This window comes from Takifugu flavidus, chromosome 5 (assembly GCF_003711565.1).
Source record: "Takifugu flavidus isolate HTHZ2018 chromosome 5, ASM371156v2, whole genome shotgun sequence".
In the NCBI taxonomy this organism is placed as follows: domain Eukaryota; kingdom Metazoa; phylum Chordata; class Actinopteri; order Tetraodontiformes; family Tetraodontidae; genus Takifugu; species Takifugu flavidus.
Genome location: NC_079524.1, coordinates 5,452,562 through 5,478,054, shown reverse-complemented (window position 1 = coordinate 5,478,054; position 25,493 = coordinate 5,452,562). Strand labels below are relative to the sequence as shown.

Sequence of the window (25,493 nt, the reverse complement as noted above, 5' to 3'; positions counted from 1 at the left end):
TCGCCCTGCTGTTAAAATAATCATGACTCACAATTTGGGTCAGTCTTAATGTCCGGCTCACGCGGTCGGAGGCAGAGATGGGTCAATATTACCTCTCTGTTCTAGTTTTCCTTTAAGCTACTGAGTGAGGGAGGACCCAGAAGTCTGAAAGAGTAGTCCTGTCCTTAATAACTACATACATGGAGCAGCAAGATAGATCCTTTGTTTGTTTTTTTTTAATCATGCCTGTTCATGTTTAAGCTGGGAGGAGAAGCCGAACCCCAGCCAACATCTGTGAACACAACCTTTATTCTTTTGTTGTGTGTTTTGTTGCGACTGAAACACGCTGCAGTGCAGCAGAAGTAGCCAGACAACGTAAACACTGCAGTTTCCTGGGACATCTCAGTTTAGGAGGCTGCTCCGGAGCTCATCTTTGGACGAGTCCCGCCTCCCCCTCCACCCCCCCCCCCCCCCCCCCCATTCCCCGGCTCATCCCGGGTGGTGAGCACCCCCCTCCCGGAGCAGGGCTCCCAGCGTCCAGCCTCCGTGCTCCCCCTCTCGTCCCTGCGTGTCCAAATGACGAACCCAATGTGCTGCAATCTACGCGCGCGCCGTCCGCGGGACTGACGGGGCCGCGGGTCCAATGAGAACGAGCCGACATATTGAGGTTGTCAAATCAAAGCCAAAGGGGGAGGCGCAGTCCCGGCCTCGGCTCCATTACGTCACCCAGGAACAGCTGGTCGTTGGCAAAAAAAAAAAAAAGCTGAAAAAATGTAGAGCGGAGCAGCGCCTGAGCTCTGCAGCCGGGCTGGAGCCCACCGACTGATATCTCGCGTCTAACCATGTGGCGGCCGGAGCGTCGGGGGTCGGGACGTGGCCCTCCGCGGCTGCTCCTGCTCGTCTGCGTCGCTCTCTGCGCTCTCGGAGGTGAGTGCTTTCCCGCTTCCGCCCTGTCCGCGAGCGCTCGCCCGCCCGCCTGCCCGCCCGCCCCGCGCGCGCGCCGCTGGCGCTCCGAGTCGCGAGGAGCTGTCCGCCCGGCCGCGGTGCTGAAACGCTGCCCGCGGCGGCGGAAGCCACCGCTGCGGCGGCTCTTCAGCCTCCGCAGCGGCTGAAAACACGCAGGAGGAGGGGGGGAAATAAGCATCGTTCCGTATTTAAGTTCGGGGACGCGGATTCTGCTGATTAGGACACGTTAAAAGATGCCCCCGCGCGATGACACCAGGCTGCACTTTGGGCTTGTTTTGTTTGTAGATACTGTTAGAATCCAACTGACGGCGGGGTAAAGTGTTGCTGCTCTTTCCTGCTCCCTGGTTATTTGGTGATGAACAGCAAAGCTGTCGGCTGGAACCGGACGAGGAGCCTCCGATGCTGAAGTTAGACCTCATCAGCGGCTCCTTTTATTCCAGTTGTTTTGTTCCTCTGCGTTCACCTGCGGTTCCTCGCTCCTCTGAACGTCTTTGCCATGTGACGCGAGAGCCTTTACAGCTCCATAGTGGGACAACAATAAATCCATTCCTCCGGTACACGCCGTGCTGGCAGGGACATCGGAGGTGTGTTGGATAGACTTGTTGCTTGCATCAGGTGGAGGGAATAATTGGAATTGGGCGAAGTTCAGATCAATTTCTCCTTCCTCTTCTCTTTGGTTTGAATCATTAATTATTCCACTTCGGTACACGAGATTTTTATGGGGTCAACAGATCGAGGCAATATTTGAGTAATTTTCTGGTTCCTCCGCTCCAGATAAACGAGGCGTCTCTGTTTTGAGGCTGAGACGAAGGTGCCTTGTTCCAGCCGGAGGTGTGGAAATTCCCTTCCCATTGTCTCCTCTCAAAGAAAATACACTTGAGAGAAGATCCAAACAAACATTCCAGGCTAAACCTCCAGTTTAGATGAAGAAAAGCGGGATTACAGCCGCATTAAACTCGTAACGGAGTAAAACAGTGATAGGGAGGCGCACGTTGAGGAGATTACGGAATTCTGAGACGTGCTCTGAGAAAGCCTTTAAGCGTTCCGCTGCCTTTATCTCCCAACGTCTTGGTTTTGCAGGAAAACAACGTTTGCGTGCGCGGGGATGCGCGCTGCAGCTCTCATGGTGCGCTGTCCTGATGCATTTTGTCAATAAGATGAATGGCGTTTAAAAATAAACAGGCTCTTTCATCCCGAGCTTAGCCTGTCTCGCCAGCACCTGGCTATAAGGAATAGTTTATTCCTCACCTCCGCGCCGCATATATGATGGATTCATCTCCAAAACAAGCATGGCAGCGTCCCGTTTTACACCCAGCAGCGGGAACGTCTTGGATGATTTAAACATTTGAGGAGTGGTAGGATTAGATTTTCCCCCCTTCATCCTCTGATTATCTCCGCGAGGGCCCTGACCTCCAGGTGGGGGGGTTTGCGAAGCCTTAATTTGGAGCAACGCTCTCTAGCGTTCCTCTAATTGAGGTTACTTTGCCAGGAGGAAGGTGGCGCCGAGACGTGTTCGGTGGCAGCAGGTAGAAAAAAAATCAAAAAAATCAATCAGCGTTGGTGCGACGGGGCCTAATCTGACAGGTGAGCCGTGCCAGGGAGGTAAATCCCAGAGTCCGGCGTGTTGGGGGTGGGGAGGGGTGGAAGGAGGCTGTGATGACGCTGACGGCCGGAGCGTTGGGTGAGCTCAGGCCTCCGCTTCAGTATTCCAGGTTGGCTCCATCAGTGAGAGTTCTGGCACCAGCCGGACGCTTTCTTCCTTCTTTCATTAGAACACGCCGCACATTCACCAGCAGGTTTTCATTCACCGGTTTTTCCCGACGCGCCCGGGGCTGCAGAGGGCTTCTTCACTCTCCAGTGTGGCACCTTGAAGGCAGCGGAAGAGCAGGAGCGACAATGGAAGCCCCGGAGAGCGACAGCTCTCCCTCCCGCCGCGCTATCGCACTCGCACGAATCGGGCTCCCGCGGCGTTAGCTGTCCTCGCGCCCGGTCCTTGAGCGCGGCCCAACGCGCTGGGAAACTTTGCGATTCTGTGCAAATTGCAGCAGAGATGAAACACCCCCGCTCCCAAAACAAAACCCAGGGAGAGGGAGAGAAAAAGAAAATTGCAGGTGTCCTTTTTGGAACAGATGGCTGATTTTGAACACAATAGGGAGCGTTTTGGGAAGAGAAAAATCTTCTGCAGTCAAACCTCAAGCCGCCGTCGCGTCGTTCCCCCCCAACGAACATCACTGCCTCCCACTTTATCGACTTGCGCTCATACCAGGACGACACCTGTCCGTACAACATGAGGCCGATTCCCGCTCAAATTCTCGTACATTCCCGGACTTCCCCGCCGAGCCGGCTCGGCGCCAGCCGGGCTGGGGGAGGTAATATTGGAGATTACACCTGTCACTTGTGCTGCAGCTTTTATACCCAGAGCCGTCAGTGGGATGTAATCCAGGGATTCGGAATAATGCGGGATGTGAGGGAGTCAGCGCGCACGCGGAACGCCTCCCCCTGTAGCGGTGATCACGTTTTTAGAGGATCTCGCCCTCGCAGGCCGCGCGCCGCTTTCGGAGACATGCTCGGCGTCATGAACTGAAGTCCGAGGGGAGGCCGGTGCCTCTCACATAAATAATATGGCTGAGACATTGTTTGCGTTGTCTTTACAAGTGGATTTTCAGAGCGCCACCTCGCTCGCAGCACTGTGGGCTTCATTAGAATATTCCCAATTACTTCATCCACGAGGGGATTTGTGCCCATCAGGTTTTTACTTCCACCAAGCAGGTGGCTGTTGAGCCTCACAGATCAAATCAAACGATCGCTGGGGATCTTTAGACTCCTGCATCCTCACCTCACCTTTGTTTTAACTCCACAAGGTGAATGTTAGCATGCTAAAGCAGCCCCGCTGGTAGCGTGTTAATAATGCAAAGGTCCCCATGTGCTAAAACAAAGATGGAGCTAACGCCACAAACACGAAATAAGACAAAGACTAAAGTTCCTCACAGTGGTGGACGCCAAGCGCGGGTCCCCGTCGCCAGCTCACCACCCCCCGTGTGTTCCTCCCACAGATTGCCTCTTCGTGACCGAGTACTTCACCCGGACGCCTCGCAAGCTGAGCGCGTTCAAGTCCTTCGCCAGCGTGGAGCTGTTTCACTTCAACGTGCCTGACGACACCATGATCGCCGTGTGGAACCTCATCACCTTCAAGGAGCAGGGCGGCACGTTCGGAGACAGCTGCCCCAACCGCAACGTGACTGTGTAAGACACCCCCACCCCACCCCACCACCACCTCCAGCCGAAGCTCACGCGCGCTCCTCCTCCTATAAATAGCCGTGAATCGGCCCGTGCGCTTTACCGCTGGGAACAAAGGTTACAGCCGGTGATTAAACCTGAGCAGCGTCAGCTCTTACCAGGTGGCCCCGGCGCACGGACAGACTGCTGCTAAAGCGTTTTCTCCATTTACATTTTCCATTTGCCGGCGTCGCAAAACGCTGGTGGGCGGAGATGCGCGAGTTTAACCGCTGCCGCGTTTCAAAATGAACGGTTCTGCCTGTGGATTTCAGATACTTCAGGTCCGGGGCTCCGCCGGTGATCAACCCGCTGCGCACCCGTTTCCCCGGGGACACGGCGGTCCCGGGGTCGTTCGCTGTGACGCTCACGTGGACCCTCCCGAACCGCACCACGGGGGCGTTCAACGTGACCAGCCCGCTCCCCGGAGACTGGTTCCTGGCTGCGCATCTGCCCAAGGATGAGGGCAAAATCTCAGTCAAGGTGAGCGCCAATCCAGCAGGTACGCAGTGTTTGATGGGTTTGTAGCTACGCTGGCTAATGGTGACTAACAACACGTGCACAATCCTAATCATGCTGATGAGCCGCAGTTTGGAACGTTTTCCTGCTATGATAGAAGTCACATTCACTTTCTAAAATATATCTATAATGGGGAGGTCGGGGTGTGCTAGAGATGCTAGTTGTAAAAAGAAAGGGTTGCTATGTTGCTGCCTCTGTTGCTATGATAAAAAAACAATCTCCAGCAATCTAAGTGTAAGATAACGCGGTTATTTCTGGCTCCAAATGATGCGACATGACTGGAATGACAGAGGTTCTGGAGTATGATCACATTCCGAATCAGGTATTGACCCTAAAATCGGAACCTGCACTTGACTTTCTGAACCTGGTTAGGCTGGATCCTCTCAGAGAAAGAGAATCTCTGCCGATCAGGAGGGTCCACAACCACCCAATCTGGGATGGATGATCAGCGGAGAGGAAGTTCGACATCAATTTGTCGCCAAAGCAAATAACATGTGATTTCCATCAGAAAAATGAGGACATCCCCCATAAACCCTGCCATCCTTCCTGGGCGTTAACGCAAAATGAGCAGCAGAAAAGGGCTTCATTTGTGCTAAAGTGCACGTTCACAGGAATCCTAATGCTTAAATTCATCTTTTTTTCCCTCGTAATTTTTCCATCTTTGCCCACGGATTTCCATTTGATCCCCATCAATTTGTCCCTGGCATTGTGTTCAGCTGTTCAGTCTTTGTGCCGCTGCCCTGGCTCCAAACCCAAAGGTTCCCTCTGAAAGCTCCGCCAGTCCGCCCCCGGGCCTCTGGCTGAAACACGCCGAGCCTCCAACCACACGGAACCAGATGGGAACAGTGTTCTCCTTTCAGATTCTGCAATGTTGTTGTCACGGATAGGCGACGCCTCGGTCGGGAGCGAGCGTACGCTGCATTTGGAAGGCCAAATATTGACTTAAGAAATGGGTTCAGAGGCAGTTCTGAACTGTATCTTATCATAAACACCATAAATGCTTTTCTTTGCCGTCTGCCATCGGCAAATATTTGATCTATATTCAGCTTTGGAGGAAGGTGGTTTCTTACCAGCCTTCTTTCATCAGATATCCCAAAGATATCTATGGCTGACATCGTCCAAAGCTGAAGGAATGATTCCGACATGGTGGGCCTCCGATACTGCTGCCATGAAGTCTCTTCTTTTTCCCAAAGGCTCAATCTTATATTAGTTAGCGTTTCTCGTATTTTCTAAAAATAAAGTTCTTTATCAGCTGTTTTTAAAGTCCGAATATCCGAATGAAAACGTTAAAGTCTGCGTCCCCCGCTTCTTCAAAGTTTAAGAATGAAATCAAACAAAAAGCCTTTCGGAGAGCCCTGATGAGAACCTGCTGCGGGTGCTGCGGGTGCTGCGGGTGCTGCGGGTGCTGGCGGTGCTGGCGCGGCCGATGCGCCGTAATAAATCAAAGGGTCACCTCGGAGTGACGCTGCGCGCCGCGGCGGCAGGGGGGAGCAGTGACCGGGTGACAGCAACGAAGGAGCTCATTTGGCATTCACACCTGTCCCTTTGAGTCTCGCACAGGCGCCGCCGCTCTCTTTTGAAACTAATTTCACAGCGCATCATGTGCAGCCGCCACGCACGCTCCCCTGATTGTAAATCTCTGTGCTGCGCGCGCGGGGGGGGGGAGGAGATGGAGAGATCCGAACCAGACGCAGCGCTAACCGGGTGTCGTGTCTTGTCTCAGGGCCTGTCTGAGGAATGTCAGTACCTTTTCCAACCGCAGCTCATCGTCCAGAGGCTGGTGGGGGTCTCGGTGCTGTACCCCGGGTACTTCATCGACCAGATGATCCCCGCCCGCAACAGATCTGCCCTCTACAAGTGAGTCCGCTGGTCCCGTTCTTGCAATCAGAGCCTCTCTTCCTCCGGCTCGACGAGCTGAACTCCAAATTCAGGTTGAAGGAGGTTGTGGAAGAAAACGCTTTAATCAGAGTCTGCGTGACTCAGATGAATCACATTAAGCAGCAAATAACCCGAACGTTGCGGGAGAGGCGGCGCCTCCTAACGACCGCTGTTGCTTCTCGCTTCGCGCAGAGTCTTCGTCCCCAATTACGTGTCGAAGGTGAAGGTTCAGCTGCTGGACTGCAGCACCAGGAACAAGAGCAGCGACGCTTGTGCCGTGGTGCTGAAGATACGAGCGCGCGCGCCGCCCGTGCACAACTCCAGCGCCCTGGACTGCCGGGAGTGGAACCCCTGCGAGCTGGAGTCCGCGGTGCCGGCCTGGGAGCAGTGGTACTACGTCCTGGTGGAGAGGTACCTGACCAACTCCGACGTCTACTTCCGCATCGGCGTGCAGGTGACAGGTGAGGCTTTCACTGGAATTCCAACAGTGTTGGGAAGCGTTTGTCTTTAATTCACAGCGGCTTTGCTGCCGAATCTCTTCAGTTCTGGTGTCAAACCCTCCAAACATCCTCTAACGTCTGCGGACGTGTTTGGAGGAACTGCAGGTCTGTACGTGCGTGTTTAGACCGAAACAGAGCTGCCATTTTGGGACGAATCCCCCCTAAAAGTGTCGTTTTTTTGCAACCTGAGCCATTTTTCCGAGTGGCCAGTGATCGCTGCTCTGGCCTTCCTCCTGAGCTGAGAAGATGGCTCACGGATCCGCGGAATGCCTCCTCCTGCGTCGCCATTCCCTCTCTCTGCTGGACTCTATACGGTGCACTTTGTCGCCATGGCAACGCCGAGACTAATTATTCACACTCTCCCTCTGCCTGCCAGGCGGATCTTACTTGACCTTTAGTGGATTTAAACACCTCGGCTCCATAGAGTGTCTGGAGGACTCACCTTTGATTGGTTATTGTTATCAACTGCCTCAGGAACGTGCGGGGATCTCGAACCTCGCCCCGCATCCCTTTCGTTATAAGTGAGGAGCGTTCCCGCTGTAGGTGTCCCTCACGTGTGTTTTCGAAGGCAGCTTCTGTTTGTTGCTGCCGTTCTTTGTGCCACCCAGAGCATCTAAAATGTGGGTTGCATTTGATTCCCCGCTGCTTCCGCTCAGATGCTCCTCGCCTCTGTCTGACCGCGGATGGCGGCGTCTCGGTATTTTTAGGAGCACCTCGGCTGTCTTTACGCACGTCAGACGACTTCAAACCAATTCCGAGACAACGGCGTGCAAACGAATCAGGAGAAGCCTTTGAAAATCCTCTCCCCAGAGGACTGGATGGATCGGTTGGGGCTCTGCCAGTTGCCATCAGTGACCGTTCTGCAGCGCGCTGCTTCGTGCACGTTGTCTGCAATTACTGTGAATCTTTGTCTCATTAAAAGGCGGCGCTCGGCGCTGAAAACGCGCTGTTTATGTTATGGCAGCCAGCCCAAGGGGAGCGTTTGCAAAAGACTCGGTTGCTCCACGTGCGCGTCAACAACACGCCGACCCAGTTGCTGTTTGACGTTGGCTGGTTCGGTTTGTTTGGGTTTTTTTTTGAGCTGATCATCTTATATAAAATGTTATGACCTGTTCCCCTGATGTTCCCCTCCACCCTGAACCTCTTAATGCATCTATCAGATTGCTCCAAGTCCAACCAGTCCAAGGAACCGGCCCAGCCCAGCTCTTCCATGAACATGCCCCAGTCCTTCGGAGCAGCCCTGGGTTTCTCCCTGGCCGACACGCTCTCGGCGCCGGCCCTGCCGGGCTCCTTCCACAACAGCAGCCGCGCCTCGGAGGACAACGCCGTTTACATCGCCCCCGCCGTCGACACCAACAAGTGCTGGCCCATCCGGCCCACTTTGCGCAACGAGCTGGACACCTTCTCCGTTCACTTCTATGTCTTCTTTGGGCCAAACATATCCATCCCTCCGGACAGAGCCGCCGTGTTCGCCATCAACCTGATGCCCGTTTTAGACAGCGGGGGCGTCCTCAACATGGAGCTGAAGCTCAACGTGGTGAGTAAACATGAAGAAACAGCCTTGATTATGGGCGGGGCTCTGGGAGTACTTATGATAAATCCAGTAGCTCTCCGAAAGCCCCCCCCCCCCCACACACACACACAGACGTGCAAAAGAAGATACATCATACACTCTCATCAAAGCTAGCTAACCATGACATAACCTCTGACATACTAATAGCGCGGCGACGTTTGCCCCTGAGAGCCCATTTATCTTGACCGTCGTGGTTGCAGCAGGCAGCAGGAAGTCCACATGTGCTTGTTTCTATAGCTGGGGTGGAACAAAGTGGTGGTTCCTGCTGAAAGCTGCCGCCAAAACGTTGTCGACCTCCATCATAGCAAAATTTGATCGTATAAGCTGAGTTTCAGCCCATAGAGGGCGATCACTCACACAAATGGAAATACGTTGGACCGCAATCGATCAACAACACCGCTTCGTACCTGAATACATGTGTTTTCAGCACATTGAATGCCTGGTTTCAATATTTCATCCGTTAACATGAGTTATAGCTGTAGCTTGCTTTATTTTGACGTTAATGGCTACTGTGTTTTTCCTGCTTTGTTTAAGTCCCGTCTGCCAATGGAAGGACGGTGATGCTCCTGTCTGCCTGGGTTTAGGCAGTTAGCATGCTAATGTTAACACTGCCTCATTTGTCTTGTCAGGTAAAAGTGAGTTTTTACTGTGAGCCATCACTCTAAACGTCTCTTTGTACCCAGTTACACTCAGTATTTATTAAAGGCCAGTGTACAGGACTATATTACTGATTAATAGTTGCCTGTTAAACATGGAAATCAGAACTGGAGAAGTTAGCATCGAGCGATCATTTGGGACACGTCTTCCCACTTCTGAGGAGATAAAGCCGTGATCGCCGATGTCTCAGTTGAGCTGGACTTCCCACATTAGTGGATTTACAGCAGCGACGGCGGTCCGCAGGGAGCCGGGACACCGGCGAGCGACGGGGTTTTAAACATTTCTGCCGAACAGAACCGTCGTCGCAGAAGGGGAAGATGAAAAGCAAAGCCTCCAACAAATATCTTTGATTGCTCGGTTCAAAGGAATATCCCGACATTCTGAGAAATGAGCTTTTTCACAGTCTTCCTCGCAGCCAGATTAATATCAGTTTCATCTCAGCATTCAGGGAAAGGTACTGGATATTTTTAGCCCAGCGAACCTGTGGCGTGACACAAAAGTGGAGGCGGGCAGAAGCAGACGGCTTTTCAAAACCAGAGGAGAATAACGTCCAGCGCCAGAGTGGGCTGTTCGGAGGCATAAACACGATTATACCCACAGCAGATGGAATTGCCCATTTGTCATGGTCTGCAAGATAATCACGATCGGGGGCGTCATACTGCCAGGAGCTTACACGGAACATACCATTCCACCGGTTTCCAGACATTCCCTTCAATTTATTGTGCAAAGCAATGTTTTTAAAGCACTAGAAATTGTATTTTTAACCCACAATTTAGCTTCAATACACACTCCAATAACTGTGGTATTAGCGCCGACACCGACCGAGATGAAGGCGTAACCGTTATGAGCGGTGAAGATCCCCCCCCCCCCCCGTCCCCGTCCCCCCGTCCCCCGGTCCCCTCCTGTTATTAACCACCTCTGGATTCCATTCCAGGTGTTTGCATGTCCCCCGTCCCCGTGTGGCTTCAGTCCTAAAACAAGCACATTAGTCTAATCGCTGCCCCTCCCCTCTGGACCCTGATGGAGGCTCAATATTTGGATTTAGAGGATGTCACGGGGACGGAGAGTTCTCCGACCCGGACCACAGAACCACAGGAGGCCCGTGCCTCTCTGCCGGCCCAATAAGCATTCATCAATGTTTTAATGCTCCTAAAACCCCTAAAACTGCCTGTACTTTTTAAAAAAGAGATGAAACATTGGCATCATCCGGCTGATGTTTGCTGAGCTCCAGCACTGATATATTTCACTGAGGATTCTTCACAACAAACCAGGACATACAAAACCGGTGGGGGGGGGGGGGGGGGGTGGGGGGGGGCAAAGGGAAGAGTTCTGAGATCACAGAAAGATTTGCAAAGGAATGATTTTGATCTTATCGGATCATTTTGATTGTTGACAGCAACAGGAAGCTCCATCCTGATGGGAAATGATGTGATGATCTTGAAGATAGAGCTGGAAGAGCATCCAAAGTTATCAGGGAAATCTTAATTTCACTGCACACATGCGCACACACACACACACACACACACACACACACACCACACACACACACACACACACACACACACAGGCTCACGACAGGTTCAGATTAGATGTTTTGGATAGATCAAGTGTCTCAGAATAATCTTGAGAGCATCTTAATTTGACGTATTTCCCCTTGAATCACATCATGCATGTAAATTCCCGGAGCATAAATTTTTTTGGTTGTGTTTCAGGAAATCATTTTGAATCTTCCACCCTTTTTGTGCGCAGTAGCTTCATTTTTCCTGTTAAACTCGCACAATCGGCGCGGACGAGCCGTGTTTTTGTGCTCGTTGTCCTTGAATTAGGGTCACTATCACTTAGAAAGGAGCTTAACATTTGAGCACAAGTGCCAAAGAGTCACCAGGAGGAGAACCGGGATTATGACTGTGATCAAACGGGCTTAAGCCACTTGAAGATTATGTCATTTCCTGTGCACAAAAGAGGAAGTGCACGTTAATCTTATTTTGTGGGATTGTTGTTGGAGTGTGTGCATCTCTGCTGATTAGGTGAGATGATTGATGGATGCTTGACATCCTAAATGTGGGACTATTTTAAAGGGCTGGTGGTCACAGCGGGTTTTCCCTGAAGAGCCCTCGCTGCTGCTCCTTCTGTTCCTCTGTGGGGGGGGGGACCCTCAGAGATGTTAAGATGGAGCCTCAGGAACCGCTGCAGAAGTTCCTGCCCCTCGTTAAGGATTTCTAAATTGACTTTGATGCACTCAGATCAGCTGATAAGCGTCCGTTTGGGTTTTGGAGCCTCCTCAGCCATCTGCGGCTCCCCGGACGGCCCCAACCGCCAATCACAGCTTCATGTTCACCTCCTCATCAGAGATGAAAACTGGTGTGTGTGTGTGTGTCTGCGTGTGTGTGTGTGTGATTGAGACTTACTACCACGAGAGTCGGGACCAGATGGTGCGTTCAGGAAGCCTGAAAAATTAGCACCTGGCAAAGTGTTTGTTGAGTCATTGCATTAATCAACAACTTTGCCAACCCTTTGCATATGCATCACGCTCATTTTGAGCTCGGGCTGCAGAGGATTTTTTATTTTTCAGAGCCAGCTTCTCCCGGCCCTCAAACGGATTCGGAAAAAAAAAACCCACATTTTAAAATGTTGTGCGAGTTTACGCCTGCCAAAAACTGTTCCGCTGTTTCTGACTAGCAGGTTTTTTGCTGTTGGAAAGTGTCGGAACTTTTCCGCTTCCTCTCTTCTTCCACAATGTGAATAAATTACAGTGGATTTGAAACCTAGAGTTTGATGGCCGACTGCCCATTGGGTGATTTACAAGTGCACGCTGTAATTTGTTGCTGGTATTTATATGCCGGTTGTTCTTTTCCTGAGCAGGCCTGTTTGTATAAGCATATGCAGCACCGGAGGCTTGAATAACTCTGCAGGATTTTTTCTTTTTAAATGCATGTGCATGCTAATGTATAACTGATGCTTAAGGAGATAAACTGCTGACATCTTTGTTGAGGTGCTGGAGGCCCGCAGAGGCGTAGCGGACCGCTCTTGATTTGTTGGTTTTTAGCGTTTACTCGCTCGGGGCCAGAGAGAAACTGGTCCACGGTGGCGGCAGATGGTTTGTGGTGAGACAGACAGGTGACATTTGCTTGTGCTTCCTCCCGCAGTCGGCCTTGAGAGGAGCGAACGTGACGGTGTTCGGCTGCCTGAACCACGGGGTGCCTCTCTTCATACCGGAGAACGCCACGCTGAGATGCGAATCAGGCAAGTGGCTGCAGACATCGCCGCCAGAGAGCAGACATTTTGTATGAACCAGAGCGTCACTTTCTCCTGAAATCTAATCTGCTGCAGAGTCAATGGCCGGGTTCTTCCTCTCTGTCAACACCTCGACTAATATCACCAAACTAAGGATCCCCTACCCCCAAACGGGCACCTGGTACCTCAGCCTGCGCTCTCTCTGCGCCACTACACACGGGTAAGACGGCAAACACGGCCCCGGCGTGTGTTTGCTCAGCTTCACTCGGGATTTCAACTAAATTTGTCGTTTATGAGACGACGCTGGTGGCAACAGTTTATTTATTTGCCTTCATCTGTCATCTGTTAGGTGTTTGTTTCATAGATTTTTGGGATTTTCTCTGTCTGAGATTTATTAAGCCAGAAATCCTCTCTGGGGGCTCGACACAGGTAGCCAGGCCACTGGTCCACCGCAGGACTCCCTCACACACACGCGGTCTGCACCTCAGCGTTGGGCCGTGGCGTTGGAGCATTTACGTTGTCCATACCATAATAAAACCACACGGTCGCTGCTGCTGGGTGTTAAAGAGTGGTTGAGTCCTGGTCAAGGATTCACTATCATGACTAATCAACCTTAACATTCTGGGTACCCAGTAATCCCATTAACCAAAAGCCCCTCTATAGTCTCACATCAGTGTTCTTGGTCTTGGATTGTTGGAGGTCACTGGAGGACCTGCAGAAACTGCCCCCCCACCCCCACCCCAAACATGAGGCGAAGCTGCAAACGTGTGCTGGAACTGAACCCAGAACCTTCGGGCTCCGAGGCCCCCGGCGCCTGGGTGGTGAGCTATTGTCTGCTCCCAGTTGTGGGAAGACAAATGCAAAATGAAACAAACAAAAGCAAACCCTCATCAGTTTATTTAGCCAAAATGAATAATTTAGCGGGGTAATGAGCGGGAGCTGTGAGCAGCACAGCCTCTTTCTCGCTGCCACATCCTCTCCCATCTGCTGCAGCCAGATTAATTTGGTGTCAGCCTCAACCGGGCTCTTCTGGGGCGCACGGGCATATGACATGTTGCCGGGAAAGATTACGAGGTTTAGGAAAACAGATTTAATTTAGCTTGAATCGCAAATTGGTGCATTCTAGCACTTTAATTCCAATGCCTCTAAAACTGAGAACAGAGCACCATTTACTTGATGGAATTCCAGCTGAGACTCAACAGGTTTGTTTTTACTGCCAGAAACATCCACCAGAGGAAAAAAATGGAAAAAATCCAGATTGAGCCGCTCCGGCGAACCTTTAAGGACGTGAGAGTGCAAACTGAATGGAATTAAGCCGACTTTTCATTTTTCCTGGAGCCGCCCGGGAGTTCCCGGTGAATTTGAATAACAAATGCCAACAGATGGCACAGGACACGGCTTCATCCTCGCATGTCAGTGGAGAGCGGGCAAATGGCTTTATCTTGGAGCTCCACACATTCTCACACTCCAAATCAATCAGGTCTCATTAGAGGAAATAGGTGCTGTTTGCTGCAAGCGGCACCGTTGTTAAATCAAAACAACACCATGATCCGCCGCGCCATTAAAAATAGAAAAAGATTGAGGGACACATTCGTTAACCGAGCTGAGTTTTATTTATAAGACATTTATAATTAGAGATAAAGTGCACGCATAAATGTGCAAGTTGCTTTCTGTAATTCCCTGAAGTGCCTCGGCATTAAAGCCTAACTTTCTACGGCTGTAGAATAACAGCGCGTATTTCACTTGTAAAAGGCTCTCTGCAATTGTTATCGGATGCTGACGCGAGAAGGGGCATACAGAAGAATTATACTCAAGATATTGTGAATATTCTAGGAAAACCCAGACGGGGGAGCTAATTGAGACACAAAAGGAAGGTTAAAGTCGAATCACTGCAGGACTTTTGATTCGTTATTGCTCCTTAATGCACGGGCATATTTTATGGTAAATGACTCCCGTAATTGCCTCATGAGAGTGCGTGATTGCATAAAGCCGACAGAGGAAAACTACCTGACACCTCGAAACCCTGAGATGACCCCTTTTTTTTATCTCCTGAGTGCCGTGACGAAGCCCTCCGCGAGGCTATAATTTAGCCCTCGGTGAAATATGAGCATCAGCGTGCTAATGCGCTCATAATAATCACACTTACACGCTGATACGGGCGGGTTTGTTCAGCAGGTTTGCCATAACTCACTTTTATTTGGTGAAATGAGGGTGGGGTTTACACAGGATGATCTTCACCTCCGTCTAACCCAGGCATGGGCAAACTAAGGCCCGGGGGCCACACGCGGCCCGTTAAACGTTTTAATCCGTCCCGCCAAACTTGAAAAATTAAATGAATAAACCTTGTTAATGTTAAATTTTCACTGCAATTCTGGTGTTTTCCCACTAGAAAAAAGACAGTCAGGAGGAGAGTGATGGTGATATCCTGAAGGATAACAGAACTTTCAGTGCTTTAAAATAGAAATGGTTATTAATTTTTTTTAAAAAGGCACATTTTATTCATTTGATTTTAAGTGTTTTAAGACTCATTCCAAAGTCAGATATTTTGTTGTAATGCTTCTCTTCATTTTCATTTGAAATTAAAGCACATGTTTTCTCCATATCCCAAGATGTGTATCTTTTCTCCAATGAGGTGAGGTTACCAAAGCACTCCATCCATCCATCTGCTCCTGGTCCGGCCCCTTTGTCAAATGTTAGAACCCATTGTGGCCCACGAATCAAAATGTTTGCCCACCCCTGGTCTAACCGGTTCCTTGTTTGTGCCTCCCCCCCTTTTCCAGGTTTGAAGTGTGCACTAATATCACCACTGAGATATACATGCGCGCGTACCTGACGCCGTGCATCAACGACTGCGGCATGTACGGACAGTGCAAGCTGCTGCGCACAAACAACTACCTGTACGCTGCCTGTGAATGCAAAGCAGGTGAGCTTTCATCCGTTTCTGGCTGCAACTTCAACCTTATTGTTCTGTCAAACAGAGTAAAGGTTCTGTTTGACAGAACACTTCCATAAATACTGGGTCGACTCCACTGCCTCTTCAATTATGAATCTCTTATTAGCGATTGGCAAAGTGTGTGGCCATGAATTAATAACGGGATGTAATTTTCAGCACTTGCAGGCTTTTGCCTCCGTTCACGATAAGATTAAAACCTTCCGTGAGGAAAATTAGGGCGCCGCTGCTGCAAAGAATTTTTAATTTGCTGGAAAACGCGCCTTGAATGGGAGCGAGCGGCGGTGAGGTCGCGTGCGCGGGAACTGAACTGGCAACCATGTGATTAAACCGCGCCGCTGTCCGCCAAGTGGCTCCGCAGCCCGGAATGGATCTCTAATATGAGCTGTTTTGATAAGTCGGTAAAACAGCCTCGTAATTATGAACAGCTTTTCAATAAAAGATGAGCTTATGAAACTAAACAAAGCATGTCCTCGGAGGCCTTTCTTAATATTTAAATCCTCCTTTTGATCTTTTATCACAGCCGCTTTCTCCTTGGTTTAATTCGCAGTCGGGCTTCAGACTGTGACAGCGTGTCAGGCATCTCGCATTCGGGTCTCGCCTTTGGCCCGTCAAACGCCGCAGACGCTGCCCTTGTCAACGCCGGCGAATATTTACACAGTCTGGCGGCCAGTCGGGGATTTGAAAACACCAGCCCAATTTAGGGCTTAACCTTTCGAATCGTAGTGGCTCAGATTCAATCAGAATGTAATGAAGGGCCGTCCTCTGCTGAGATTAGCGCATATTCAAACCAAGCGACGATAGAGCGTCGCAAAATGGAATTTCCTGTCCCCTGAACTGGGTCCAGTGTTACCCTAACGCTGCGTCAATAATGCAGAATCTGTAGCTGCGTATGTGTCCTCGAGAGTCTGTTCCTTCAGTATAGATGGACGGCACGGAAGGTCAACGTCAATAAGATCTATCTAACTCGCCTCTGTTGTGACCAGATTGTCTCTAGGAGCTTTACAGAAACCAAAAAACTTGACAACAGTGGCAGGAAAACCTCCAATTTACAGGGAAAAAAATGGGACCAGGCTCAGACGGAGGGACCCTCCTGCCGACGGCTGATGGGTAAAGGAGGAGGAGGAAGGGGGGCAGGGCAGAGATGAAGGAGGGGAACAAAGTCATTCCGTGAAATGGTCCCAGAAATACACTTGACTTATTTCACGACTGTTACATAAATAAGAGGGAAAAGGCAAGGTTCAAAAATGCCTTAAATTTTAAATAAGTCTAAAGGTCAGTGTGTGACATATGCATCTGACAGCATAAATTGTAATGGTGATGTGTGTGTGTGTGTGTGTGTGTGTGTGGTGTGTGTGTGTGTGTGTGTGTGTGTGTGTGTGTCTGTGTGTGTGTGCCAGGCTGGGAGGGCTGGGGATGCACAGACAACTCCGCGGCCTACTCCTACAGCTTCCAGCTGCTCTCCACCCTGCTGCTCTGCCTCAGTAACCTCATGTTCGTGCCCCCCGTGGCCATCGCCGTCAGGAGCCACTACCTGCTGGAAGCTTCCGTCTACATCTTCACCATGTTCTTTTCCACTGTGAGTGAATCGTTTTCTGGAACGCCGCCCGTACGTCTCAACAAGCACGCTCGCGTTTGTAATTATGCGCGGCTGGAAGCATAAACCAAAAATGGCTGCAAACAGTTAATTTAGGACGGAGTCATTGTTTAATTAGCACAATAAAGCCTGCGTGCCTCCATGAGCACAAAGGTTTATTTTATTACCCCCCTCGGTTGGAGGGGAACTGAGAGCAGTTCTTCCTCTCCTCTGACAGTTCTACCACGCCTGCGACCAGCCGGGCATCGTGGTCTTCTGCATCATGGAGTACGACGTCCTGCAGTTCTGCGACTTCCTCGGCTCTCTCATGTCCGTGTGGGTCACCGTCATCGCCATGGCGAGGCTCAAGTCCATCATCAAGCAGGTGGGCTGCTGAAGGGGTGTCGGGGGGGGGCTGCGTTTTCGATGAAGTGCGGGTGGGGGCGTGGACGCCGTTTATTCCCGTCCCCTTGATATTGTTTTATATCTACTCAAACGAAGCTGGCGGGAAGTCAAGTACGCTTCATTACACCCGAACAGGAAGGAGTGGATCAAGTCGCCAGATATTTTCTATTTCTATAGCTGTTAATGTTCCAGGAGGTTGTTAAAATCAACTCGTAAAGCACATTCACCCCTTTGAGTGGACGGCCACTCAAAACGCCGCCGCCTCCATATAGCAGTTGGAGACTAGCTCGCTGTTACGTCAGCGCAGGGCTTTTCATTCTGAAATAACAACATAATCTGAGTGTGTTGACTATTTGACAACAGTAATTTTGCCGGCTTCGTTTAAGGCCGTTACGCATGAAGGTCAATGGCGTTGCGTTCAGCGCCACTGCCAGTGGTGGACTGTCAATAAGCTGCTCCGCTGCTGAGTCAGCGTGTTGAATCGATGCCGCAGTCACATGCCAGAAGAGGTCGCGCCGGCCGGCGGTTTGAGCTTTAATGAACAAAACAACGGGAACAACAACGTGCACAGGAACCGAGCTGCAAATGACAGAGAGTCCAGCTCCGTTTGACCTCGGGGATCGAGGGCGTCGCCGGCGCCACGTGTTCGTGCGAGTTAGCCGTCAGCTGTCATCGGAGTCGGTGGCGTCGAGCTCAGCGGCCCGTGGCCAGATTCATCAGAAAGGCCCCGGTAGAATCTCTTTTCGTCTGAATGACGACATTTGCAGCAACACCGGGCATCGTTTCTGGCCAACTGGGCCACGTTTCAGACATCCTGGAGCAAATATCTCGTGACCGGGACGCAGCCTGGGCGTGAACTGCACGGTATCGGCCGGATGACAGGAGTTAAGCCCTGGAGGAGGGACTCCAGAGGCTGAGAGGAGGAGCTGTGTCAGATGTGAACCAGCTTGTTTTCAATGGAAATCACATGATCAGTGAGAGTGGCGCTAAATCCTCCCTCTGTTAACGCGTTATGACAGCGAGGCGGCCGCGACGACAGGTGCGCCCTTCCCCGGGTCACGCCCTGGCTGAACCCCAACGCGGGAGCTGTCCCAGCAGTGTGTACGTGTGTGTCTGTGGTCATGAGTGTGATGGAGGGAAGGAGAGGAGTGGAGGGAGGGAGGAGAGGATACGAACATCTGCTGTCCTCCAGAGTTTTGATTTTTGCTGAGCGCTGCAGTACACGGTCACTAATCAAGTCGCACATGTCAGGACTGGCAAGTGTGTGTCTGTGTGTGTGTGTGTGTGTGTGTGTGTGTGTGTGTGTGTGTGTGTGTTCATGCAAGCAACAGAGTGAGAACCAAAATAAGAATCTTACTGGCAAGTGAGGTCACGTTTTGATGTGGGGTCATTGTGGCTGGTCCTCATAAAGACAGTAGTCCAAGGATTCGTGTGTGCAGGTGGGGCAATATTGTAGCTTTCTAGACCACGAAGAAGGAGACGCGAGGGATCTTTTGGCTACATTTGGAACAAATCTATGGAGGACAAAAAATCAAAGGTGACCTTAGGCATTATCTCGACAGCTAGCGTCTTCTCACCAGAGACACGTCCACCTTTTCATTTATTCTACACGCTGTTCCGTTTGTAAACAGCTAAAGGCGTTCCTCATGGCTTCCACGCTCCTTTTATTGACCCGTGGTCTGAGGGAGGTCGCGACCATTTCATCTGTGTGTTTGATTTGTGGGCGAAAGCCTCTCGATGATGCCATGAATCAAATTCACCGTGCGGTCGAATGAAGTTATCCATCATTTAGCCTATCTCTATCAGCGTGTCCCTCAGTAGATTATAAACATATTGAACGCTATTACATCAGAATCTCGTAAATCAATTTAATAACGCGGCGGCTTGGTGGTTATACTGAGTCACAGGACCAGGACGTGAGCGGCGATGCATTTGTTTCAGTGCAGGTCTAATCTAATTTATTCCAATCTACACTAAACCAAAGGATCAGGGGTGGAAATCATCTTGCTGACTCTTTTATTCCACGCTGAAAAGAATAACAATTCACCTGGAGGATAAAAATAGACTTCCTGCCAGGACTGCTGCGAGCTCGTCCATCTTAATGACAAAGATTTATTACGGCGAGAAGCCTCCGCACGTGCGTCCAGGCGCCCGCGCCCGTGTGTAATATATACGTACGTATATTTGCGTGTTTGGGCGCCACCGAATAATCCAGCCCAGCGGTATGACTGATGACTGTTGCCGCGCCGAGTCCTCGGGCCGCAGTGCGCCGCTCCGCTCCACCCAGCTCTGTGCCAATTAGTCCATTTCTCCTGCAGACGGGTCAGGAGCCCCCGCCCCCCCGCCCAGCTCACAAATCCCCAATTTCTCCACACATTCTCTGTCAGACACGTTCAGACCTCAGGCCTCCTGGATGGGCTTAAGCTGCGCTGGAACAGGTGTATCACAGCATGTTGATAGCCCCCCCACCCCCCACACAGTTTCAGATCCTGCGGCTTTGCTTCAAATTACGAGCTCGATGAGACGATATTCAAAGTCCCGTCGTCGCCGTAGCTCCTCTCGCTGACAAAGAAGCCAACGGTTGCTGTTTCATTCCATATAAGCTGCCCTCGTTTCTCCAGATAGCAGAGTATGTAGCAGCGGGCTCTTATTTTGGCTCTTAAAGAGGCTAATCCACAGGATCCAGTATTTTCCCCACAGATTAATGCACATCTGGTGCATGTTTACGATACCAGTCCGGCCCAGTCTATCGTCCTCAGCGGTACCAGACATTTCTCTCTGCTCTTTCACTCAAACTCTACAGACTTCCGCCCACATCAACACCCACCTTTTTTCCATCAGGCATTTTTTCCTTTTTCTTTTTCAATTTTCCGTTTTTTCTTTTCCTGCGTTTGGCTTGTTCAACCTCTGAGCAGCCGAGCGGCCAGCTCCCCACCAGCCCTCCGCCAGCGTGCCGGCTATGCCAAGAATACAAGGTGAAACTATCGCATCGAGGCCGTGGAGCCACAGAAAGTCTGACAAAAGCAGCTGCAAATGTCTGCTTTCATCAGTATTCCCTCTCCTTTCAACAGTGTTTTCCTGTTCCTCTGAGTTGCTCCTCATTGACCCGCGTCTCCTGCGTGCAGGTGCTGTATCTGCTGGGGGCCATGTCCCTGTCCATGGCTCTGCAGCTGGACCGCCACGGCCTGTGGAACCTGCTGGGACCCAGCCTGTTCGCTCTGGGCATCATGGCCGTTGCGTGGGTAAGAGCCGCTAACACCACCTGCGCTAAACTTCACTACAGGGGCTAATGGGCGCCGCCGACGCGACATTTTTTAACACGTGATTAATCCTGTGAGTTTCACGGTTACAGTCAGGCTTGTCAAAACATGCAAATGAAACGCGTCGACGCCGTCTTCCCATTGTTCCGCACTCTGCTAACAGTTTAATCCGACGCTTAAGCTCGGTGCAGAAACATGGGTCTGGAACATGCACACGGCTGAGACCTCTGGATTCCTGACCAGTCAAGTTATTTCATATTAATGCAGGGAAGGGGCTTTAAAAGTTTTGCTGCCCGTGGGTATTAGTCATGGGTTGTAGTTCCATTATAAGTCAGCGTGTACTTCCAGCGAGTCATAATGTGCTCCCTCAGCTGAGAAGATAAAAAGTAATAGTCTTTCAGGCGAGGTTCTCGAAAAAGAAGCCTTTAACGGCGGAACCTCTGACACGAGCCCGTGGCTTTGCTCAGAGACGCTTCTGCATTGGAAAGAGTGTGGGAGTCGGAGCTCTGGGAGTTCCTCGCCGCAGCATCCTTCACACGCTCAGGAAGACGAGGCCCCCCTGCTGTGTGAACCCTAAAGATACCACTGTATGTTTCACTCTATACTCTGTGCTGTTAAAAGCAGTGCTTCAGAGTTCATGTACGCTACTGCAGCCAACTCTGGAGGATTTAGTGTCCACAAAGCTCTCGGCCGCCATTGTTGGGATGTGTTTCCTTCGCCGTAAGCTCGCAGTGTAGTTTAAGGTGAGCGGAGCAGCTTTTTTCCCCTGTCAGATCGATCTCAGCCAATGTGGCGGTTGTTTCACAGATGAATCCTGGTTCTGGTGTTGACACTTTCTGAGTTATCGGCTGTTCAGTAGCGCGTGCCTATTTTCAGCCTCCTCAGCGCCACACCTCGCAGCTGAAGTGCCGCACGCTTTCTTTTTTCCTCCATAAAGCGCCCTTTCATTTCAGCTCGTCGTGTCTCAGCAAAAGCCGACGTACCGAATGTTCCCAGACTCTGCTGAATTAGATCAGTCAGGCGGGGGCCGCTGAGGACCCGCCGCTCAGCAGGAGCGTCAGCAGCAGGAAGAACGAGCGCTGCGGTTTCGGCTCTTTTGTGGTAAAACACGGCTAACCCTCCGAACCAGGGTCAACCCTGAAAGAACATTTTAACTGGGACTTTAACCGGGAGCCACTTTGCATCTAAAATGGCGGCCATTTTTAGTCCTTCATTTCCTCCTACAGCATTGCAGCTCTATAAAATGATGTTATCTGGGAAAAGGACCCAGTAATCAACGCTGGAATTAGAGACTGAAGAGAATTATAAGCATTCTCCAGACGCTCTCTGCAGGGAAATAAAGGGAATGAGGGCAGTGCCCTCCCATTTTGGGTTTTTTAGAATGTGACAGGTGAACAGCCCTGGTCACCGTGGGCTCTCCCGCTTCAATATCCTGTTGATGACCTGGGTTCTCTGTATTAAAAGAACCAGAATATCAAGCAGAGTGTTAGATATCAGAAGTTATGAACAGTAAAATAGTTGTTTTCCTGCATTTCTCGAATGAAAATGAATTTTCAACATTAAGTCTTCAAGGTGGGTCAGAAATAATGATGTTTTACAAACGACTAGAGCTGAAACAATGTTAATTACCATGCTCATTTGATGGTCTGGTACCCAGCATAGCAAAGGTGCAGTTTTGAGTCTGAAGTTTGCAGAAATTTGAGACGAACCTCAGCAACGTGCCATCCAGGAAGTGGATGCAATCGCACCCATTTAATGGCCGAAAGTTTCAATTGTTGCCCTGAAAAACGGCTCCAGACAGATAAACAGAGAATCCATCATCGACAGCAGCATGGCTGATAATCGTGGTTGAGATTACTGACCAATCGGAGGCTCTTTTCTCACTCCAATCCAAAAGTCGATGATTAATAGCTGAGATGACTCTGGCCTGAACCTTCTTCAGGTTTGAACAAGCGGCTCCTTCATGAGCAAAATAAGTCCAGAAAACCGTAAATAAGAGGTGGTTGAGTGGTCGCACACAAATGATTGAATCTGTATTCCAGTCAAGCTTTTTCCTGGAAAAAGCCTCTTCTACTAGAGCTTCGCCGTATTTAGCTCATGTAACAGTCATTTTCTTGCATTAATTAATTAGCAGGTGTATCCACTGAATAACACAGAAGCCATTAATTAAATCACACATTCAGGAAGACAACAACGCCTTAAACGCTCTGTGGGTCAAAATGTGGTTAAAACCATGGTTGCACGTGTTTCTCGGCCCACCAGACGGTGCGTACCATCCGCCGCCGCCGCTGCTACCCCCCCACCTGGAAGCGCTGGGCGTTCTTCCTCTTCCCGGGCACCATGATCGCCACGTCGGCCGTGGCCCTCTACGCCTTCGTGGAGACGGAGGAGAACTACTTCTACATCCACAGCATCTGGCACATGCTGATCGCCGGGAGCGTGGGCTTCCTGCTGCCGCCCCGGGCCAAGCCCGACTCCAAGGTGACGCCGCTGAAGCGCAGGCGCGGCTGCGGCTATCAGCTCTGCGTCAACGAGCACGAGGAGCTGGGCCTGGTGGACCCGGCCATCATCTCCATCAACAGCATTTGTACCAGCTGATGACGCCCCCCACCCCCACCCCCACCCCCCACCTCACTCTCTCACCTTTGACCTACAGACACTCCATTGCCTTCTTTCACTTGGGAAGCTCACACACGCGCGCACACACACACACACACACACGCACACACAGGAAACAAAGCCACAAAACTTGAAAGAGCGATGTAAATACTCCTCGGTTGTCGTTGTCATGGTAATTGTCAACAGGACTGTAATTATTACTCCGTAGTTGAAGTTGTTCTGATAAATCGTGGTTGTACAGTGACACATGTGAATATGTATTTAAAGTTGAAGCTAACTCACTGCTGCTACCTGACGGTGACTGTAAACCTGCTTCTGTCGGTTATTTATTGGCGGCCTGGCGAGCGGGCCGCCCTCTCCTACAGTCGGGTCACGGACCCATCGGGGCGGAGGCGAGAAGGGGCGGGGCCACGGCTCTCCCCTTACGTTCTTTTGAAATATATCTTTTGCACTGAGACACAAAAATGTTCTGTACATTTTTATAACAACGCGGAACTCGCAAACGCCACGTCCGGCCGTCGTGGAATGTCCGGCCGACCTCTCGCGACCGCGCCGCTTCCGCACGAACGTGCAGACCGTTTGGCGACGGGGGACGATTCCAAAGTCCAGAGGAAGAAGGGGAGGACCATTCTTATCAGAGACTTCAAACCCAGACCTCACCTCCCTGTTCTCTCCTGACAGGACCTGCGAGGCGCCGCACTCATAAACAATAAATGTTTTCTCTCTCGGCCTGCGTATCATTTCTGCTCTCGGGGCTCTTAACGGCCGCGGCTGAGGTTCGCACGCACACCTCGCGCTCCCCCCGTCTAATGGGAGTCAGCGGGGCTCAGGCGGACGAGATGAGATGCTGTCAGCCTCCCGAGGATGGGCCACCAGATAAATAATTCCCCCGCTGATTGGTGGCCTTCGGAGAGCGACTTGATACGCCGCCTCGCTTCACCACCAGGACGTTTCTCATCATTCTTTGCTCTTTATCGGCGCTGATTCGGCCGGGACTCCCGGGTGTGTATCACAGCCTGAGCCCATATGAATTTGCACGTGAGCACGATGCGCTACACCTACTGTCAAGACCTTCTGGGTTCTGAGAGCGGCGTGCAACTCGAGCCACGGCGGCCGACTTAAGCCCGGTTCTGCCTGCGACGGGCCCTGATCCCGCCATCCCGTACACGCTGTGCATTTCTGGAATAAAACCAAACACTTGCCTCGCTGCAGCAGCCGCCGTTTCCCCCCACGCTTATTTGCAGGGATGTTTTTTTAATGCAGGAAATGCTGCAGCAGAGGTTAGCACAGCGGGACGGCCTCGCGTTAGGTCTGGCACGAGGTAAAGCCCAGGCCAGAGAACGGTCCTTCAGATCTCTCCCCCCTCTGTTTTATATGAAATCATTGAGAATTATTTAAAGCCAGCCTGGGGGGAAGAGTTTAGTCATGACCTGTACTTGACTGTTGGGGGATGGATATTGCGCTAAAGTACCACTAAAAGACGGAGAGAAAAGAAATGTGGGTCTATTTTTGTGTGATACGCTAGAACGCACTTTGTTGCCTTGTCTGAGACAGTTTAACCTGTACTATCACCTGTACTATCACTCAGTTACTGCTGCTTTTTCCAAGGTCGCTTTAAAAAAAACTGTTGAAACACCAGCGTTGCTGGGGGGCAGATAGGGAGTTAATGACCTCTGACATCTTCTCCTGCCTAATGGTTTGAACCTGATGACAGTCCCAAGGGGCTCCAACAGCGTGTGCTGCCCACCATTAAACCGGTTGGTCACACATGGCACACAGGGCATCTGCGTGGAGGGGGCGCAGGTCCGCTGTTTGTTCTCCGCCATTGCCTAGCAACCAGGAAATTAGCCCATTATTGTGAGACCAGATGCATGTCGGGGTGTAAACACAGGCTTCATCATAATTCTTGTTTAAATAATAGATCACGGGTGACATTTTTGTTCAGGCAAATCGAATTACAGGAGATGCAGCCGATGCGTCTCCGGGGTGCATCTGTGCGTCCTGATGGTTGGGGTGAACGCCGGCTCGTGATGTGGTCGAGGCGGTCAAAGATAACCAGCAGCGTCCTCTGGAAGCAGCCTGCATTCAGCTGTGATTGAAATAT

General features: G+C 51.0%; 1 protein-coding gene across 1 annotated transcript; it reads left to right on the top strand.

The window, feature by feature from the left end:
* The first annotated feature begins 643 nt into the window (after positions 1-643).
* tmem8b (transmembrane protein 8B) lies at positions 644-24,116 on the top strand. The gene is made up of 13 exons (XM_057032933.1): positions 644-906; positions 3,999-4,188; positions 4,494-4,701; positions 6,461-6,594; positions 6,808-7,076; positions 8,276-8,652; positions 12,492-12,588; positions 12,676-12,799; positions 15,360-15,502; positions 16,930-17,108; positions 17,344-17,490; positions 20,636-20,752; positions 23,033-24,116. The coding sequence occupies exons 1-13, from the start codon at positions 822-824 to the stop codon at positions 23,366-23,368; spliced, it is 2,406 nt and encodes an 801-aa protein (XP_056888913.1). The 5' UTR covers positions 644-821; the 3' UTR covers positions 23,369-24,116.
* Positions 24,117-25,493: the final 1,377 nt, after the last annotated feature.

Excerpts from the sequence above, each read along its gene's own strand:
- tmem8b (XM_057032933.1), top strand. The coding sequence starts at position 822 with ATGTGGCGGCCGGAGCGTCGGGGGTCGGGACGTGGCCCTCCGCGGCTG. Across the intron at positions 8,653-12,491 it reads TGGAGCTGAAGCTCAACGTG|TCGGCCTTGAGAGGAGCGAA; the intron begins GTGAGTAAACAT and ends TTCCTCCCGCAG. Across the intron at positions 20,753-23,032 it reads GCATCATGGCCGTTGCGTGG|ACGGTGCGTACCATCCGCCG; the intron begins GTAAGAGCCGCT and ends TCGGCCCACCAG.